This window comes from Dermochelys coriacea, chromosome 10, assembly GCF_009764565.3.
Source record: "Dermochelys coriacea isolate rDerCor1 chromosome 10, rDerCor1.pri.v4, whole genome shotgun sequence".
Lineage (NCBI taxonomy): Eukaryota > Metazoa > Chordata > Testudines > Dermochelyidae > Dermochelys > Dermochelys coriacea.
In genome coordinates this window covers 6,669,798-6,689,575 of record NC_050077.1, presented here as the reverse complement: position 1 = coordinate 6,689,575, position 19,778 = coordinate 6,669,798, and the positions used below count along the sequence as shown (strand labels likewise).

Below are 19,778 nucleotides of genomic sequence, written 5' to 3'. Positions count from 1 at the left end.
CCCCCTGTATCCAAATCGGTCAGTTCCCCCCAGATCCCACTTCCCCATCCATTAGTTGCCCTCCCCAGTCCCCTTTCTTTTCTCCTCCTCCCTCCACATGCCCCAGTTGCCCCTGCTGCCCGTCACACACGAGTTGGTCTCAGCAGTAGCAGCTCCTCGGGCTGCCGCACCGTGGCAGAATCTGGCCCTGCATCGCTCACTTTAATATGTGGTACTCCGGTGCCAGCTGTCATACCAGAACACAAGCAGTGTAGGGAATGGATCAGTTTGCCTCGGTTTACAAGCAAACCTTTCCGTCTTCTAATGATGCAGAGCTGTACTGACGCATCCACAGAGCGGGCAGAGACACCAGAAGGGGGAAGATATTCTTTCCTCACATTTGATTTTCGGGGCGGGGTGTCAGAGAGGGAATATTGTCTTTTACAATGAAGCTCAATTGTTGCAGCCAAAAAAAAATGGGATACACTGGGATGTGGTGTTTTCCTTAAAGCCAAATTCACTTCTAAACAGAGAGCTTTTGCTTTTCCAGTCTGTTGGTTAATTTGCAATAAAGGGAGTGTGCCACTGTCCCCAAAGTGCTATTAATAATTACTTTTATAGTGCATTTTTGGAAGTCCTCGCCATCCCACTGAGCAGGAATCATTATTTAAACTAATCCTAACTGGTTTTTAATTATACAACACAGGTGCTAGGTGGCAGCCTACGTCTAAGGACGGCATGGTGGCGCCTGAACATATGGAAAGGCTCCTCCCGGCTAGGTAAGGGATTTGCACAATGGTTCAGCATTGCTATAGATGAGTGCAGCTTGGAAACGGTTTAGGAATACTTGATGCTAGTGACAGCTGGGGGAAAGGCAATTTGGAACTGGGTCCTGCAAACCTTACTCACATGAGTAGACCCTAGCTAGCAGTCCTGTGCAAACATGCCAGCTTCTCAGCCATAAGAAAAAGGAAAGAGACAGGTTCCTACTAGTTGCAGGAGAGACGGAGGCAGCTGCCAGTGGCAAAGTGGGCCCTTTCGAGCTGCAGCTGCTTGGAGCTGCCAAACTGAAAGGGCCAGCTCCTGAAAGGCATGCTGGGAAAGATGCTTCTATTATAGAGCAACCATGCACCAGGACAGCGGTTCCCAAATGGTGGTTTGTGACCCCAAATGGGGTCATGCCATCAGCTGATGGAGTCGCGGTGATCCCTCCTTTGTGGAGGATGCCATTTTGCTTCGCGGCGTGTGCGAGGACACTAGACACGGAGGATGCCATCTTGCTCTTCCAAACGGCATTCTCCATGTGTTCTGGGGTCCCAGGAAATACTTCATCCAAATGGGGTTGTGCCGGCAAAAATTTGGGAACCAGAGAGATGTGGATCCAGACATAACCAGGGGAGCAGCTGTGTCTTCAGCCTCCACTGTCCCACAATCCTCACTGATAAAGGGGTCAACAGACTACTCACTAGAATGAGGGTTGCAGGATTGGCGTGTGACTGGATTTGGCAGAACAGCTAAATCTGACCATGTAGCAGAAAGTCAAGCCAGGCGTCCAGTTTATACAGTTTAATGCATGTGAAACAAGATACATTTTTTTCTGAGTAATGAATGCATAAACAACAGACGATATACGTGAATGCATAAATACGAGGCGGCATGGAACGGAAAAAAAAAAAGAGAGCATTATTATTTTGCTGCTGTTGTCACTGTCGCTACCGCCTGGCGCTCGATTTTACCCTGCACCGTCGCGCGGTGTTGCGCGGTTTATTGTTTTCATTCAGCAGCAGCTTTCCGCTGGCGGAGCTGTCGCACCGGAGAAAGGGGTTTGGGATGGAGAGTGGGGGAGGAAAGAAGATTAAAGAAGGAAAAATAAAAAATACAAGTTGGGGGTGTTAATAAATGACTAATTCTGCTAGTGGCTTCATGTTGATCCTATGCTGCTAATGAAAAGAGGCCTTTTCACAGGGATTGCGAATGCTAGTGGGCTTGTGTGTGTGTGTGTGGGGGGGGGGGAAGAGTGCAAATGATACAATTACTGAGCTCACCTTCTTTTCAAAGGCATTACGCTATGAAGAAAACAAATCATTAGCTTAAATGCTTACAAAGAACATCATCTAAGACGACTCTTAAAACCTTTACATACTGTATCAATAATTTACTTTGACTGCAGTAAACAAAATACATTTCTTAAATAATTTACTATTTATTTGTTTTCTTTTTTCCTTTATCTCTCTGTAAATTTCTTTTTTCCCCTTTTCTTTTTTAAACTCAAGAAGCTTTGCTTGTGCACATTAGTTCAGATTATTGCAACATTTAACCTGAATTCAGTAAAAGCAAAAACAAAAAAAAATAAAAAAGGACAGTTTGTACAGACAAGAATGAATAACTTATTATTGCACTGGCTACAATTCAGTAGTGATTTGGTTATTTTTTTTTTCTTCAGAGAGGACATCCTCTAAAGTACCAAAGTAAAATAAATGAAAAGAGAGAGAGACTTCAAAAAAGCATCAGCTGTGAATAGAAGCCAGCAGGATGATTGTGGAAGGAGAAAAGAGGAAGGAGAGAAAAGAAGAATGAAAGCAAAGAAAGAAGAGAAACATTTGGGAAAAAAACACCCTTACTAATTACTTCCACATAAAACCCAAGAAAACACCTTTTGTCTGGGAGTCGGACGTAATGCAAAAAACAGTATAGCTTCTCTATAAAAATATGTGCATTATGAAGAGAGAGTTTTTTGTGGGTATTTTTTTTTGTTTTTTTTGTAGCTTTTGTAACTCACAAATACATTATTTCTATTGATATCACTGCCGATAGACAGACAATGTACAGCTCCCATCTCCTGGGCATGTCTGCATACTGGTGTGGTGTCTCTGCACAATAAATGGTGCCGGTTTAAAAGTCGAGAACGTTTAAAAAACAAAAACAAAACAAACGAACACAGCCCGAACCCAAATCAATGTGATTGAGGCCACCTGGGAAAAAAAAAAGCAACTCCATCTTCCCTTTAGAAAAGAAACACGTTTGCATATACCCCTCCCCCGCCCTGCACCTCGTGTCGTTTCCGTATTACTTTTTGCAAACCCATCCCCTGACCGCGCTTAGGAACGAGTGACAGGGGGGTGGGGGGGGGAAATCAGCCACGAACGTGGCTTTGCAGTCCCTTCCGCACAGGGGTGCTGTTTCAAAACCACATCGGTGTCAAGCCCTTAAGACTTCCCTCTCCCGCCCCTACAAAGCTATACTGGTTTGTCTATGTCTTCATCTGTTGCAACAGTCATAGGGACCAGTTCGTGCCGCCTTATGGGGCTCTTCGTAATGCCTAGAAGCTCTTTGTTTTTCTCAGGGTTGTTGCACTGAGTTTTTAAGTGATCCAGCTTTTTCAGTTCCAGCGCCGTGGCATCTGGCTGGGAGTCCATGGACACTATGCTGGAGGGCGTGGCCTGGCCGCTGTCCAAAAGGAGATCCGAGAGGCTGCTCGAGGAGCTGGGGTCAGACTGCTCGAAGGAGAAGTTTGGGATTGTCAGGTGCTCCCCTCGACACGGGGGCTGGACCCGCCGTTCTGCTTTAGAGGCCTGCTCCCCGGGCTGATTGTCGGTCACGTCCAAGGAGTCCCTGTATGCGGTGGATTCGCATGAAGGGGTCCTTCTCCTCAGCATGCTGTTCTCAGAGGCTTTGGTACGTGAAGCCGTGCTGCTTTCATCCTCCATGGGAGGATCTATAGAAATGCAAGGTGGGCTCATCTTCTTCTTCCTCCGAGCCCCAGGGATATACTCCAACTCAGACTGAATGTGGACAGGAGACCTTTCCTTCCCTTCCGCGGGCTGTTCCAAGCTACCGTCTCCATTGTCAATAGAAGGGCAGATCTCGATGGAGTGCCTTCTTTGGTCATCTGCCCAGCTGGGCTTGTCCAGAAACCCTTTAGTATCAACACTGTAAAACTTCTTCAAGTCTCTCTCTCTGCTGTTGCTCCCGGCCAGGCTGGCTGTGCTGCAGTTCTTGAGGAGGACCAGAGATGAAGCCGGGGAGATGAAAGGAGAGACCGAGCGGCTCCTGATTTCTGGCTGCTCTTGCCAGTCTTTCACCGAGCTGTTTATGTGGCTGACTTCTTCATCAGCCAGGTCTGAGGATTCAAACAGAGAGTTCTCGGGGCTGGCTGGGTTGCTATTTTGACTGGAAGGCCTGCTCGAAATACTGTGCTGGCTGTAAGTGTGCTTGCGGGTACGAACGCTCGAGCACCGATGGTGTGAGGATGACGTTGGGGAATGCGGGGGAGTACCCGGCTGGGAGAGTGGGCTAGGATGGAGCAAAGCTGGACCTAAGCTGCTCTGGGACTGCTTCTTTGGCTGCAGGCTTTCGCTGGACTCAGCTTGCAGATTGTCCTTGGAATCTGTATTCTGCCCATCCAATGAATCCGTCCTAACAGCCTCCTGCAATGCAAGCAGAGGCAGATGGGAATAAAAGCACAATGTTCTCTCAGGGGCGCTAACAAGACACGCTTTTAGCGGTGGATGTGGCATATGACAGAATCAACCTATGCCCAGTGAGTTTCAGAGCTGGTAACATCACCGCAGCTGCCACACATAATAATTATCATGAGTGCAGGTTCATTTGGTATAAGGTGGTAACAGTTTTGCTAACAGACAGGCTCATGGTGGGTAGGCCATATCTCAGGTATATTCCAGCCATACCTGTATGTGCAGGCCTCTGATCTTCCCAGGCCTTCTGAAGCTTCCTGTTTTATTTGTGAATCAGCACAAAGTCCTGTACCAATACACACTATCTAAGATACCCATTTCTAGAGCTACCAACTCTCACGCTACAGGCACCAGAGCCAGCTAGGGGTCTGGAAGGAATTTCTCTTCAAAGGACAATATTGCACTATTTGATATATCATGCAAGTTACGCAGCTTGATTTGAAGCATATGCGCTTGGCCACTGTCAGAGCTAAGGTACCAGACTACATGGAACTTCGGTCTCTGTTCTCATATGGGTAATACTACTTCTTCACACAACACACAGTCAACCTGTGGAACTTGTTGCAAGGGGATATTGTGAAGGCCAAAAGTATAACTGGGTTCAAAAAAGAATTAGATAAGTTCACGGAGGATAGGTCCATCAGTGGCTATAGCCAAGATGGTCAGGGATGCAACTCCATCCTCTGAGTGTCCCTAAACTTCCAACTGCCAGAAACTGAGATGGACAACAGGGGATGGATCTCTCGACAATTGCTCTGTTCTGTTCATTCTCTCTGAAGCACCTGGCACAGGTCACTGTTGGAAGACAGGATACTGGGCTAGCTGGACCATGCATCTGACACAGTATGGCGTTCTTATGTTGTTATACAGGGTCAACGTTCCCTCTAATTTTTGACAGGCCGTGTGCGCATAAAAGGGTCAGTACTCTTTTTTGGCACCACTGTTATCAAATACTGAAAGGCAATGCCTCAAGTAAAACACCAGCAGCTTTAACTAATACAATCCCAATCTTTGATAAAGCGAGCCCATTAGGCCTCTTGCATGCAAAATGGGGAACCAGCTGAATGCCTTTATGTCACCCAAGTGTATTAGCCATATGGCACCTGAATTAGAAACATTCTGCTCTAAATCAGTCACTGCAAGCTCTGCTCACAGAGCGTGGGCCACAGATACATGACTTCAGCTAGAGCTATCAGTGTGCATCTGAGGTCTCCACAATTATTTTGACTAATGGGGGGTTAACAGAAGCTTTGCACAACATGGAAGCAAATGCATGTTCAACACAGCCTCTCCGACATTGCCGATCTGAAATTGGAATCTGTCTGTGTGTACTGAATCTGTCAGTGGTTTGAAATACCCAGGGCACTGAGACTGGAAATTGATTTGAAAAATAAAAAATCATAAAGGCATCCAAACTGATAGAAAATGTCGCCAGGATTATATTGTGCTCAAATAGCTACTCTGTCCCATCCTGCTCACAGCTTTTGTGAAACTCCATTTGTTCTTGTGTTACAACGCCATCACTCAAAAGAAGAGAGAGCGAGAGAGATGATGAAGGGGAGAGAGGAAAAAGAAAGACAGAAAAAGTCTGATCGGAGAGGAGAGTTCATTGCCTCCTACCTGTCTACACAGCAGTCTGTTGAGACTGGGAGATTGTGATGTGGACTGTGGAGAAAGGATCTTCCATGCGTCACAGCTGTCATGGTGAGAAGATACAGCAGTCACCTGAAGCGATTCCCTTGGGACTCTCAGAGAGGAGCATGTTCCCACGGGTTGGGAACGGATGGAGGTGACAGACCCTACAGATGGAGAGAGAACACTAGCCACAGCTGCTGGACAAGAGTTGTAACGTGTGGATTTGTGATAGCTTTTGCTGCAGAACCAGGCTCCAAGGATTTCAAAGCACACAGACGTGGGGTAAGGAAACACAAGTTAATTCAGTGACATGCCAAATCAAATCACACAATATCCCACGGGCAGAGTCGGAATAGAGCCGAGGAGTCCTGACTCCCATTCTGCTTTAACCACTAGATCACACTACTGGTGTAGTGCAATTGTAGAACGCATCTGGATAAACACGTCTCCTAGGTGGGCCTGTGAAAAGCTTGTGATGATTGTTTATTACTTGTATTACTATAGCGTGTACAAGCCCCAGTGACGGACCTGGACCCTAGTCTAAATGCATACTTTTTTTCCAATTATAATCGTCTCATGTGCGGACCTGCCCTCTGTTGGATACTGCTCAGCTGATGTGTCCTAGGCCCTAAGATGTTAGCAGAGATTCTTCTTCACTTCATGTGCTAGGGGCTTATTTGGAAGGGAGACTGAGAGTGGGTTTGCAACTCCATACTTGCAACCTTCCCGTGTGGCTGTGGGTTGGATCTGAACAGGGAAGCAGTCTAGTTTCAGAATTTGGATCAGATGGAGACTAGTGATTAGATCAGGATACTGTAAGTCAGGACGTCTGGGCTCTATTCCTTGGGCTGCCAATAACTTGCTTACGGCCCCTTAACCATCTATAAATTGGAAACACCACCACTTAAATGCCCAGAGAGGTGCTGCTGTATGGCTTAATTCATGGTCCCATCCAGCGCCTAGCAAAGTCAATGAGAGTTCTGCCATTGATTGTAGACCCAGTGTGACTGAAGAGCTTTGAGATCCTCAGCTAATGGTTACATAATCTCAAAATATGATCGATTGCTATCGTTACTGATGCAGGAGATCCAGCTCAGCTGATCTTGGTCACACTTAACCAATTTGCTACCATTGCAGGGGATTCAGGCATCGATCCCTCCTGTTCTCCGCCTGTGACACACAATAATTGAGTCTCCTGAGGGCTATACTATTTTGGTCTAATTCAGTGATTGGCTTGGTGATGTTTAGTGGACTGTGATATAAAGGAGGTCAAACTAGATCGGGGTGGCCAACCTGGGGCTCCGGAGCCACATGCGGCTCTTCAGAAGTTAAGATGCGGCTCCTTGTCTTGGCACCGACTCTGGGGCTGGAGCGACAGGCGTCAACTCTCCAATGTGCCGGGAGGAGGGGGGGCGCTCATTGCTCAACCCCTGGCTCTGCCACAGGCCCTGCCCCCACTCCACCCCTTGCCTGAGCCTGCCATGCCTTTGCTCCTCCCCGCTCCCCCCCAGAGCCTCCTGCACGCCACAAAACAGCTGATTGGGAGGTGCAGGGAGGGAGCGGGAGGCGCTGGGATTGGGGGGAGGGGTGGGAGCTGATGGGGAACTGCTGATGTATTACTGTGGCTCTTTGGCAATGTCCACTGCAAAAATTCTGGCTCCTTCTCAGGCTCAGGTTGGCCATCCCTGAACTAGATGATCTGTCAGGTGGTCCCTTCTGAACTTAAACTCTATGACAGCAGCAGCACAGAGACTGCTGAGCCCTGGCTCTGTAAGCCTTGATGATTATGCGGATATTCTCTCTGTCTGCACCTAGAAGACAGTCCCTTTGAAAAGCAACCCCCTAATCTCAGGTTTCAATCCCGAGTCATTAGTTTCCCACTCACAGCTCCTGCTTCCCCAGCTCATTCTGCAAAGCAACCTCTCCTCCCAACTTCTGCAGCTTTACCAGAGTTTCCCATTTTGTTTTCAAGATCGCCTGCTTTTTGGCAGCAGGATTTACTGTTCCTCATTAGCGCACGAGCTAATGTCTGGTTTTACATTGCTGCTCCATGGACAAACACAGTATCTGTCACACAGAGATCTCACCCAGAGGTCAGTGAACTTGGACCGGTTACAAGACCCATTTAGACAGTCTGCAATTGCCTCTCGGCTAGCCGATTGCATTGAGAAAAATAGACTTTTTGGACACTTTTTTTTGGCGGGGGGTGGGGAGGTACCTTCCCCCAGAATATGCACAGAATATTTTAATACATTTTATCCATCCTCAGAGGGACTGAAAGAACCAGGCAGAGCTCTGTTTGCACTCCTAAGTTCTGGAATGTGGCAGGCTTTTCCATTACAGTCCTTAGCTCCTCCACACTTCTGTGACTGCACGGCAGTCCTGACCTGTAGCCCCTCTGGCTAGACCCATCGTGAGATCCCACAAAACTTTGCCAATACCCCTCAATTTTGGTGTGTACTTGCTAATCTAGTCCTCTTGGATAGGGACCATAAATACCCACTCCGGCTGCACCTTGGTCACTAACACCTTTCCGACGAGATGACTGACGTCCTATTGCCAATCTTTCCTTTCTTAGGCAAGCGTTATGGCAGGGCTTCTGCAGCTGGTGGGAAAACCAAATAAACACAGCAAATGTTTTCACAACATTCCCCCTCCCCCACCATCTTTTGTTGGAATAACCGTCTAATGGAAATTTTCCCAACTCTCTCTCCTTGAGGAGAGGCCAAGAAAGCCCTAAATTGTAGCATTCTGGAAAGCTCAATAAAACCAAAATTGCTCAGCATCTGTGTGTTTTTCATTTGCTTTTTTAATGGGCCAGGGAGCTGTTTATGGGGCCAAAAGAACACATGATCTAGCCACTTCATGGCATTTTCCCCATCCAGTAACCAAACCAGTAGAAGAGCAGCTCTCGCTGATTCTGGTCCGATCACTGGCTTCCTAAGACCTCCAAAAAGCACAAAAAATTCATGAAACAAACACTAGTCCCAGTGTACACCCCCAGTAGGCTGATCAGTACAGCATGAGGGGACACTGGTAGGATTCAGGCACTGGAGGAGGGAAAACAGTCCCTCTATGAGGCGTAGCGATATTTCTTGTGATTCGCTGAGGAATACAGCTGGAAAAGGTCACAAAATAGTGGACCAGATTCTCCCCTCACACCAGGGTTTCACTGACACCAGTGGAATTCTTCCTCGTTCACATCAGCGTCAGAGATTGGTGAGTCAGCCCCAGTCAGTCGACAGTGAAATCCAACAACTGCTCACTCTGCTTAGCAAAGTTCTTGCACTTCCCTTTCCAGGGCAGGTGGAACAACCATAAATACTGAGCAGAGAACGCTGAGCTGTATCCAGGGCTTTTTAACAAACAGAGTTACTTTATCCGGAGAAATCAGAACAGATCGGCTAGTCCTGGCCAGCCCCACCAGGTAATCCCACCACCCATCTGTCCATGTCATTCTTGCATTAAAATACTGTTGCGTCAGAGGAAGCCAGTCTGGATAAGTTCTTGGGAGCCAAGAAGCAATAATTCAAGATGCACATATTTTTAGGGAGACAGACGTTCTCTCACTCCCATTCCCCTTTCAAACCAACCTGCAGGACAGGAATAACTGGGCAGAAAATGGCATCTTGGGGCAAAAATATTTGGATGTGGTTGTCTCAATGTGTTGTCAGGACCCCTGTGCAGCTTCTGATCCCACAGAATCTGCCACACAAACAACTTCTAATCACAGAGCTGAGCTATGGAATCTCAGTTTTCCCTAGGGGGAAAAATGTTTTCTAGCCTTTATAACAAAAACCTTCCAAATGTGACCTAAATGTAATCTAGCAGAGTGACAGCTTCCTGAGTCTACAGACAGACTGAAACTATAGCTCTGAGAGGTTGGAATAGTATTCATCTCAATACTGTGTTGACTCTGAAAACTGATAATGGCAATACAAATGGCACCCTTGTTAACTATTTCACTGCTGATCATATTACAAGAAACATACAGATAATATGCTATTCACAACCTGCAACCTCTCTGGTGCCCATTGGTCCCCTTTCTAGACATGCAAACTTCCAGCTTCCTCCAGATAACTCCAACAAGGCAGTTATGCATTTTAAATACAAAATCCTACAGCACCCTCAAAATTCTAGACATAGGATAAAATAAAGTGAATGTGGTATCAAATTACATTAAAAAGGATTTATTCTGTACTGATTGCATTATTCGGCTTCCTATCATGCCACCACACAGACTGGTTCCGGTTCCTTGCATAGGTTGCCTGACATTCTCCCAGTGCCTAGCAAATACAATATGAGGAGGAACAAAGAGCACAGAGAATGCATCCCTTCCCCATTGTACCTCTTTGTGATTTGCAGGGATAGGTCTCCATCTCCACCTCATGGAGAGGGTATGGGGCTTTGGCTGGCATCACAGGGCGGAACATGTAGCTGTCGTTGGGCAAGGAGTGCATTCGGGACACTGAGATCTTGCGAACTGTTAGGAAGTTCTGAGGCTCTCTCTTTGTTCTCATGCAAGCAGCACCTTCCTGCAAATTAGCAACAGAAGGAAAACTGGGTTATTCTGCACCCTGGCGGTGAGGCTGCAGTGAGCTCCTTTTTGTTTGCCATCCTTGGAAACAGCACTGAGGCTTAACACCCAAGGCAGAAGTGCCTTCCGCTTGATGTCTCTGGTGCCCCTGGGTAAAAGAAAGCTCCAGTGGGACGTGAAAGGGGCTTTCCTCAGCACTGGCTCTATTGCTAAGTAAATCACTCAAAATGTGTCTGAAATATAACAAAACAACAATTAACGATCATCCAAGAAGCCACCACCTGGACACGAATCTGACATCACAGGAAACACAGATCACCATGGGAACGCACGAGAAAGACGCTTTCCAAGTGGACAAGTTCTAATCTTTTATTGTGTGGTTAATTTAACAGTAACTCGGAAAGTCTCCTGCATTTCTTAGGAATCCCCATGACGATAAGCATTACCTACGTCTTAACCTACACCCCACCTCCAGGTCCAGTCTGATGATAGATGGGTAAAATGGCCACTCCCACTCAGACTCTCAAACCCATGCTGACAAGCAGAGACAAGTCTCTGGTAATTCATTTATCATGCATATAAATACACCTACCCACCTCCCATATATATACTAAAGCCTCAGTCCTATGTGATGTGTATCCTATACCCCATGCTGAGCCTCAGTGACTGTGCTACACATTGCAGGATCATGGCTTGATATTGCAAATATGTATTTATATAACACCACCTGTACTTTGTCCTTATTTAGCAACTTTTATCCAAGGGACTTAAAGTTCTTTACTTACCTAATTGTTATGCGGCTCCCAGAGGGAAGAACTGAGACAAGTTTATGTGACTTGCCCAGGGTCATACAGTGAGTCAGTGTCGGATGTTGGAGTTCTGACTCCCTGTTTTAACTACTAGACACGTTCCCGCACCATTTATTTAGTTATTTAAAATACAACTGATGACATCAGTTTTCCTTTAATGTCAGCCTCCAAGTGATTGAGTGAAAACATTTTCCCAGTTCTGTATGTTAAATTAACTCATTTTACTTCCCAGCCATGGGGTTCCCTCAGTCGTGCTAGGAAAGTCTGGGCTCAAGACTCAACTTTGAATTGTACACGTCATTGAGGATCTGGTTAAATCTGTATTTTCCATATCCCCAGTTCATGAATTTTTCTCCTCTTAGGACAAATCCTTGAGACAAATTACTTCTGTGCTTTTACACTGTTGAACTTGGCTGAGAATACAGTGGACCAAGAAGCAATTATTTATGGGTAGCTGGCATCAGGAACAAAATTCTGATTTGATCAGCGGCACTAGGGAACCCAGGCCTTCAGTTCTAATCTGTTAACGCATCAGGCTTGTGCCAATTTTGGCCAGAGCAGAATCACTGTAGTTAATAATAGAGCATGTGAACACCTGAGCTGCATGCATAAGGTCATTTACGAAGAAAAGTGCTTGCAAGAAAGGAGTCATTTCTCTTTATCAATAGTTTTAAACGGGGGCTTATGAAGGCATTTTCTGAAGAATGGTCACAGTATTGTCTACAGAAGCTAAGCTCTTGTTTAAAATTCTTTAAAATGGACTGTTAGTTGCAAAGAACACATCCTAACGTAAAAGACTGCAACAACGGAGGCTACTGGGCACGGGGCCAATTTGTGACCTTTTCAATAGGAACAGAAGAGATCCATTTATAACGAAGTTTTAATATGAACATATTAAATTTACAGACCTGACATGTACTTTGGCCCAACCAGGGTGTAATGCCACTCTAAGAAATGGTGACATCCAATGACACTTGAACACAAGCTCCCTTTGTCTTCATATTTGTTTCTAAAGTATCTAGCTAGCACTCCGCTGAGTCTGATCCAAAGCCCACTGAAGTCAATGGCGGGACTCCAGCTGTCTTTGGTGCTGGATAAGGGTCAGATTGAGGGTGAAATCCTGGCCCCCATTGAAGTTAACAACAAGACTCCCACCGACTTCAATCGGGTCAGGATTTCACCCCAAGAGCTTACTCTAAGGTACATGTAGACTGCAGTCTCAGCTGTGACTGCAGCTCGGGTAGGCATACACACACTAGCTTTACTCTAGCTAGCCCACCTGGAAATGGAAGTGAAGATGGGGTGGCACAGACTAGCACTGTATGTACCCAGGGTTCTGAGCAAGCTTGTACAGCCCACGCTTAAATCCATGCTACCGTGTCTTCATGAGACAGGGCAGTGTTCAGCTGCGCTGTCCCAGGAAGAGCTGCCTCCTGTGTGTACGTGTGTGTGAAATAATTTCCTGGAGCTCCTGCTTGCACAGCTCTGCATGTGCATGTGCGTGTGCCCTCCCTGCAGCCTGGCTTGTGGTAGGTGGTATCGGGAGAGCAGTTTTTCTGCTCTGCATCAGACCCTGACCCCAGTGCTGCTGCCAGATCCCCTGCACAGCCAGGTGAGACAAAAGTATAATCTAGCCTTAAATAAAGAACATTAATGTTGCACATGCAGTGGCAGGGGCGGGTTTTGCAACTGGGGTCATTGGTGGTGCCGCTTTCAATCCTCCCTATTAGCTTGCTAGTTTCACTCATGATCATATCTGTGTATTAGCACCCCCAGGCTAACATGGTATGGCTCAGTGATGGACGTAGCCTCCCTATTCAACGAGCGCACTCCTCCTCCCTGCTACTGCTGTCGTCTCCTCCTCGCCCCGCCGAAGGGGCACTGTTCACCAGCGGCAGAACCCTCTGCCCTGGCTCTGTGCCTGATCCCAGCCCAATGCAGAGCAGAGGCGAGCCCTCTCTGCACTCACCCCACATGGTTCCTGTTTCACGGGGGTGGGCCTGGCTTGCACTCCGGGTGTTGTGACCTGGCACACGGGGTTGGAGCACCATTTGGGTTTGTCCCGGCTGCTCCTCTGTCATGAAGGAGATGCGGCTGGCGCAATGGCACTCTGACCTTGATGCCTGGGGTCACAGTGCTGTGCGCCCCCAGTAACAACCCCTAGAGAAGGGAGCCAGGCCCAGCCCTGTGGGACAGTAGCTGCTGCTCTGCAGTCTTCCCCTGCCGGACATCCCCTCTGCACTGGCCTGGGGTTAGGATTGCCATGCCAGCTCAGTGCCCCATCTTTCACCTCCTGCCAGACAAACGCTTGACTATCATGTGCTAAAAGTAGCCTCGGGGCATGACTGGCACCTTGCAATCTGTCCCAGGACCATGCGTCTAGGCCGCAGCGCAATCAAACCTCTGGAAATTTGTAGCGTTTTCGTCACAGATCATTGACCATTGGGATGATAGAAAGAAAGTGCGAGTGGACGTTTCCTGGCACTGTTGAGTATGTTAAGGTGTCTCTGACAAAACACAACTAGGATGTACATGCTTTTCAGTTGTATGGTAACTGCACAAGTGGGCAATAAATACCAAACTGTTACATCACAATTACTCTGCAATCACCATGCATAATGTCTCTCAAAAAGCAATTACCGCACACCAGCCCTGAGGTTTTAAGGGCAGAAATAACCTTGGAGGGGACTAAATGGGGGACTTGTAATAGGATGCAAAGCCTTTTGCCTCTAGGCCACTGCTCCAAATCTGATCCAGGCTGGAAGTGGTCAAAAGTATTCATGAGCCGGTCAGTGACTTGTGTGAAATGAGACGATGCCTTCAGTCCAGTTCCTACCTAGCAGATGTCTGTATCAGAGAGCCACCTTCCCTTCTGGCCCCCTGTGCATCCTCTCACCAGAGAGGCCAAAGGCTGACCGAGCATGCAGATCATGACACCCAGAGGTAGCCCAGGGAATGGAAGTTCTCAGAATAGATTTGTGGGATACCTGGCACTGCTTCTGCATCACTCAGCTGGCCCCTATTACTACAGTATCTGAGCATCTCATCCCCATGAATGGATTTTATTGTCACAATATCCTGAGAAATAAGGACGCATCATGCCAATTTTACAGATGGGGAACTGAGGACCAGGGTAGATTAAGTGTGTCCCACAGGGAATCCGTAGCTGAGCCAGGAATTTAACCAGTGTGCCCCACCCATTAGATCATTCTTCCTACCCTTCAGCTGCTCCCTGTCAGCTTAGCACTCTTCCCCAGTCCTAAACCGACTCCATGTTTTTTTAAACAAAATGAAATATTCCATAAGCAAAGACGACTGTGGCAGGAGATGTGGGCCAGGAGTTTGGAGCACGGTTACTGCAAGCAAGCAATGGCAGAATTCCCCCAGGGGGCTCCTGGGAAGGCACTTAAGTGGCTTTTGCTCTTTTTGTTCTCTCTCGCTTGTCCTACTTAATAAATGTAGCTCACACTCAGAGCTAGTTTAGCGACTTCCCACACAGGTAACTCCAGGCTCCACAGTGAGGAGGGGAGGAGGAAAGCAAGAGCTAAAAACAAATACTCCTGCCTGTACATGCCAGACCTGGGAGCCATTTAAAATTCTCAAGCTCTCCCAGCTTAACAAAGTGACATTTTTTCTAACTCTCCTCAGAATTAATAAGCTGTCTGCCCTTGGACCTAACAGGACCTTATCTGCACGGCAGCAGAAACCCTCGACCCTTGTGGCACACATTCAACGTGCCAATTATTGCCTCTCTTTGCAACATGCCCTTGCCACAGTCTCCCTTTGATGCAAATCAAAGCTCAGCTTCCAGGTGGCCAAGATTACAGGAGACAAGGAAGCAGAAGCCCTGCAGAGAACAAGAGAAGCATCTCAGAGTGGCTTTTCTTCATACAGATTGTTTGAAAACTCACCCTCCAGTCAATAACTCAGTCTTAGCCCAGAACTTGCTTGGAGATGCCACTGCAACAAAGCCCGTTGCCAACTGTATCCCCATATCTATTCAGGGGACACCATCATAGGGCCTAATCACATCAGCCACACTATCAGAGGCTCGTTCACCTGCATATCTACCAATGTGATATATGCCATCATGTGCCAGCAATGCCCCTCTGCCATGTACATTGGTCAAACTGGACAGTGTCTACGTAAAAGAATAAATGGACACAAATCAGACGTCAAAAATTATAACATTCAAAAACCAGTCGGAGAACACTTCAATCTCTCTGGTCACTCGATTACAGACCTAAGAGTGGCACTTCTTCAACAAAAAAACTTCAAAAACAGACTCCAAGGAGAGACTGCTGAATTGGAATTAATTTGCAAACTGGATACAATTAACTTAGGCTTGAATAGAGACTGGGAGCGGATGGGTCATTACACAAAGTAAAACTATTTCCCCATGTTTATTTCCCCTACACCCACCGTTCCTCAGACGTTCTTGTCTACTGCTGGAAATGGCCCACCTTGATTATCACTACAAAAGGTTTTCTTCCCTCCCCCCGCTCTCCTGCTGGTAATAGCTCATCTTAAGCGATCACTCTCCTTACAGTGTGTACGGTAACACCCATTGTTTCATGTTCTCTGTATATATAAATGTCCCCACTGTATTTTCCACCGAATGCATTCGATGAAGTGAGCTGTAGCTCACGAAAGTTATGCTCAAATAAATATGTTAGTCTCTAAGGTGCCACAAGTACTCCTTTTCTTTTTGCGAACATGATCATTGTCACACACGATTCTAAGACACCCGTTACAAATGGTGTTTGGGTCCCTTTTCCATGGCCAGTCATTAACAATTCCAAATGACAGGAGCAAACTGAATAGCCTACTGATTTAAGATTGAGAGAAGAGATAGTTCTGGCCATTTGGCTAAGACCTCAGAATTTCACAGCTCTCAATCAGCTGAATGTCTGGGCAAAGAATAACTCTCTGAAACAGGTATATACACTTCAATGTGGTTCCAGTGGGAGGGAGTTCCAGAGGTGCAGGACCCACAAGAAAGATGTCCTGCCGTCACCCTGGCATCAGCGACTCCCAGGATGCCAGAGAGTCAGAGCTGGAGAGGCAGAGTTTAAGGTAACCTCAGCCCAGCAACGATTAGTACACTGAACTTCAGTTAGGAGTCCATTGGCATCCAGAACACAGCGAGCAGAGCAGGTGCGTAGCTGTATCATCCATCACATATTGAAGCAGCAGCACAAAACAGAGGTCTAAAACTAAATCTGGGGACTCCTCGCCAGTTAGCAGACAGCACCGTCCCTGGTAATAGGTGCTGAAGGGGTCTAGAGCCCATCCTGCTTTGGGGTTAAGAAGAGCTCTCATCAGATACAGGACCCAGCCTGAGCACTGTTTTAAAAGAAGATTGGAAGCAAGAAGGGTCAGTGTGGGAAAACACCTGCCCCCTTGTATCCTACAAAGGTCATTTCAGTTGCAAAATACAGGAATGGCTCTCAACAGCAATCGACTCACTCCTGCCTTTCTTGCTGCATGGCCTCACCCAGGGATGTCCATGGGTCACTTCCCCAAGACACATTGAAACGTGGCCATTTACTATACTGTCAGTTACCTGCTGAGAGCCCATCATAAGATGAGGTGCAACCAACCAATCATGGAGTAGCTGTGGAGTTTTTCTGTCATGTCACTTTTCTGTGCCAGTGCCCAGACTGTTACGTACCATGTGTTGCTTTGGTTGTCCCGTTCCACCTTCTCAGCACAGATTTAAGGAGTTCCCAGTAATTGCAAGAAAATCAATTTTGGGATCCAACCAAAAGCAGGAAATCTATAGAAATCTCTATCTGCTTGCCCCCTCTAGCTTAACCAAGAAAATATGCTCACATGAGCCACACCATGGAAATAAACTGCCTGCCAGGTTGAAAATCCACAGGTTACCAGCTGACTGACTTGAAAAATCGAAGCCAATTGTAGCAGCAGTGGATTATCTATATCATGTCCATATCGAAGCAGTGGGGAGCAGCTTTTCCATGCAGGAGAAACATAACAGTGTTACTTGAAGGACTCACTGTTTATTTAACAATCTGTCCATCCCTCTGTCTAATAAGTGCAGGGCTCTCTTGGCTAAAAAGAGCATGTCACGCGCAATCCAGCCGAATGATTTGGAACGTGCCCAGCTCAGCAGATGCAAAGGCAGCATGGAAGACAGGGGATGGACACAGACTGCTCGAGCTGTGAAGCGACAGGAGGACAACGCTAGGCAGACATTAATACACCAGCGGCCAGCTGCACATCATCAAAGCATGATGGCACAACCCAGAAGCAACGGCCCGTCGTTCATTCACCTCTGACTCGCAGCCTGGGGTTTTGTGGGAAGGTGTCAGGACATGGTGGTGAGGAGCAGAGCGGAAGGACGTGGTTTCCATCCGGGGAGTCTCTCTGCCCTCCAGTGGGTCTGAGTCTGGGATGGCTAAAGACACATTCTCACAGCTCAGTGCCTCCTTTGGGGACAAAATTAGGAAGATAAAAGGCATCAGTAGCGGAGCAAGGATGGGGTTCACCCTTCAACCCTGCGCTCACACACGCTCTCCTCACACCTGCCCCCTCCATATGAAACAGGAAAGAAGAGAAAAAGAAGGCAGAAAAGGGTCCAAATGGCAAGAAAGTCTGGAGTGTCTTATTACCTCTTGCAAAGGCATCCGTCCCATCATGCCCAGATACTGTAAAAGCCCTATCCACTCCAGGTGTGAGAGTCTCCTGCTCCGTTACCCTAAGAACAGTATTTCCTTGAACTCTTCACCCCCTTGCCCTGTAGCACCTTGAGGAACTCTGACTGACTCCTCCAGGTCCCTCTGGGGGATCCCCAGATAATGCCCATTGGAAGAGCATCTCAGCCAGCTTTGAACAGGCACTTTTCCTTGGGCCTGGCCAGCTCCACTAATTTGCATGGAAGGGCTGGGCTCTCCCCACCCTTGCCACGTTTGGACAGCCCAGGACCAGTGGTATTTCTAGCAGGGAACAGTGGCTCCACTCCAAACCCTACTGTATCTGGGCTCTGCCTGGGGGCTCAAAGATGGTTGAGGAGCCTCCTTGGATCATTCCTTCCCTGTTGTATCCCCAGTGCAGCCAGAGAGGACTATTAACGTCTAATCCCATGTGCCACTTGCCTGGCTTCCGCAATATTGGGAATGGGACCGTCGGCCCCAGGTGCTTCATATCTCCTAGGCGTGCACGCAACCCAGCCTAGGGCAAAGTTACTGAATGTCCGAGAAGCTAGCTAAATGGGGAACCCAATTCCACACCAGATTGACACGGTAATCCAATTAGGATTTCCGTAGGACTGTAATGGGTGGGGGTTAAAGCGTTAGCTTGCAACTTCTTGACCTGGATTCAGACAGGCGTCTTGCCTATTCCTTTAGGTACCTGGAGCAGGAACTCCATGAGACATCTATTCCAACCCGAGGCACCTGAGATGTAGATCACCGTGAGGAACTGATCCTGCTAACACCATGCTGTATGGGGTTTTTTCCAGGAGATGGAAGGGTGGTTTACCAATACACTGAACAACCTGGCAAGTCTGCTCTGCTGGGGCTGTACTACTGGCTAGTCACAAATAACTGGATGGCCACCAGTTTATTCAGGGAAATGTTTTTGAAACCTGAAAGTTGTACAAATTTTCGCATTGACAATTATTCATGTGACAACTCCTCCCAGGAAGCAAGTGATTGGTTATTTCCCAGTTGTCATTCTAAAAAGTTTCAGCTGTCCAACGTGGGAGCAGGAGCTCCCACTGTGCGACTTTGATGGCTAATCACGCACCATGAGCAGGCGAGATTAGCAGTTTTGGAAACAACCCACGGGCTGCAATTTGCTCAGTGACTATTGACAGATCATGACCACATTTATAAAAAGTGTGATCAGTCCGTGTTCAATGTGTGATCAGAACAAAGATCTCAAAGCCCAAGGAGAAATTTAACCAGTTCTATTGTGGTTCATTTGCTTTTATTAAACTTTTATTAAGCTCTAGATTCAAAATGCTGACTCCCCTGCTACTGTCTAACCAAGTTACTTTTTAATCTGTCTTATTAGAGTCTGAGGGATTAAAAAAAACACTATTTAGTCTAAAACCCCCATTGATTTTACGGTAGATTAATTTTTGATGATATGAGCAAAACAATTCTGTATTTTTCTGTTTTCAATCTACTGTCTGCCATGAGATGGGACAAATCTCACCCCAGCTCCTACCTGAATTTTGATTGCCCTGTTTTCTGGAGGGTAAATATGAGTCAGAGTTCAAAGTGCCGCTTGCTTGGGAGCTGGGGATGTCTCCACATTAACCAAGGAAGTCGGCATCAGCTGTGGACTTTGAAAAGGCCCAGGACCAAATTCAGC

At 47.1% G+C, this 19,778-nt stretch overlaps 1 protein-coding gene across 4 annotated transcripts in view; it reads right to left on the bottom strand.

Annotated features, from left to right (window-relative positions):
• Positions 1-1,530: 1,530 nt before the first annotated feature.
• The window catches only part of CACNA1H (calcium voltage-gated channel subunit alpha1 H), a 480,991-nt gene continuing 462,743 nt past the window's right edge, over positions 1,531-19,778 (bottom strand). For 2 of the 4 annotated variants that reach the window (XM_038418997.2, XM_038418999.2), the window contains exons 33-36: positions 17,732-17,887; positions 10,438-10,624; positions 6,075-6,253; positions 1,531-4,406 (exon numbers count right to left, since the gene is read on the bottom strand). In XM_038418997.2, coding sequence (XP_038274925.1) covers positions 3,216-4,406; positions 6,075-6,253; positions 10,438-10,624; positions 17,732-17,887 — 1,713 coding nt within the window. In that variant the 3' untranslated portion in view covers positions 1,531-3,215. The remainder of the gene's footprint in view (positions 4,407-6,074; positions 6,254-10,437; positions 10,625-17,731; positions 17,888-19,778) is intronic. The other 2 variants (XM_038419000.2, XM_043493664.1) reach the window with 1 other exon arrangement.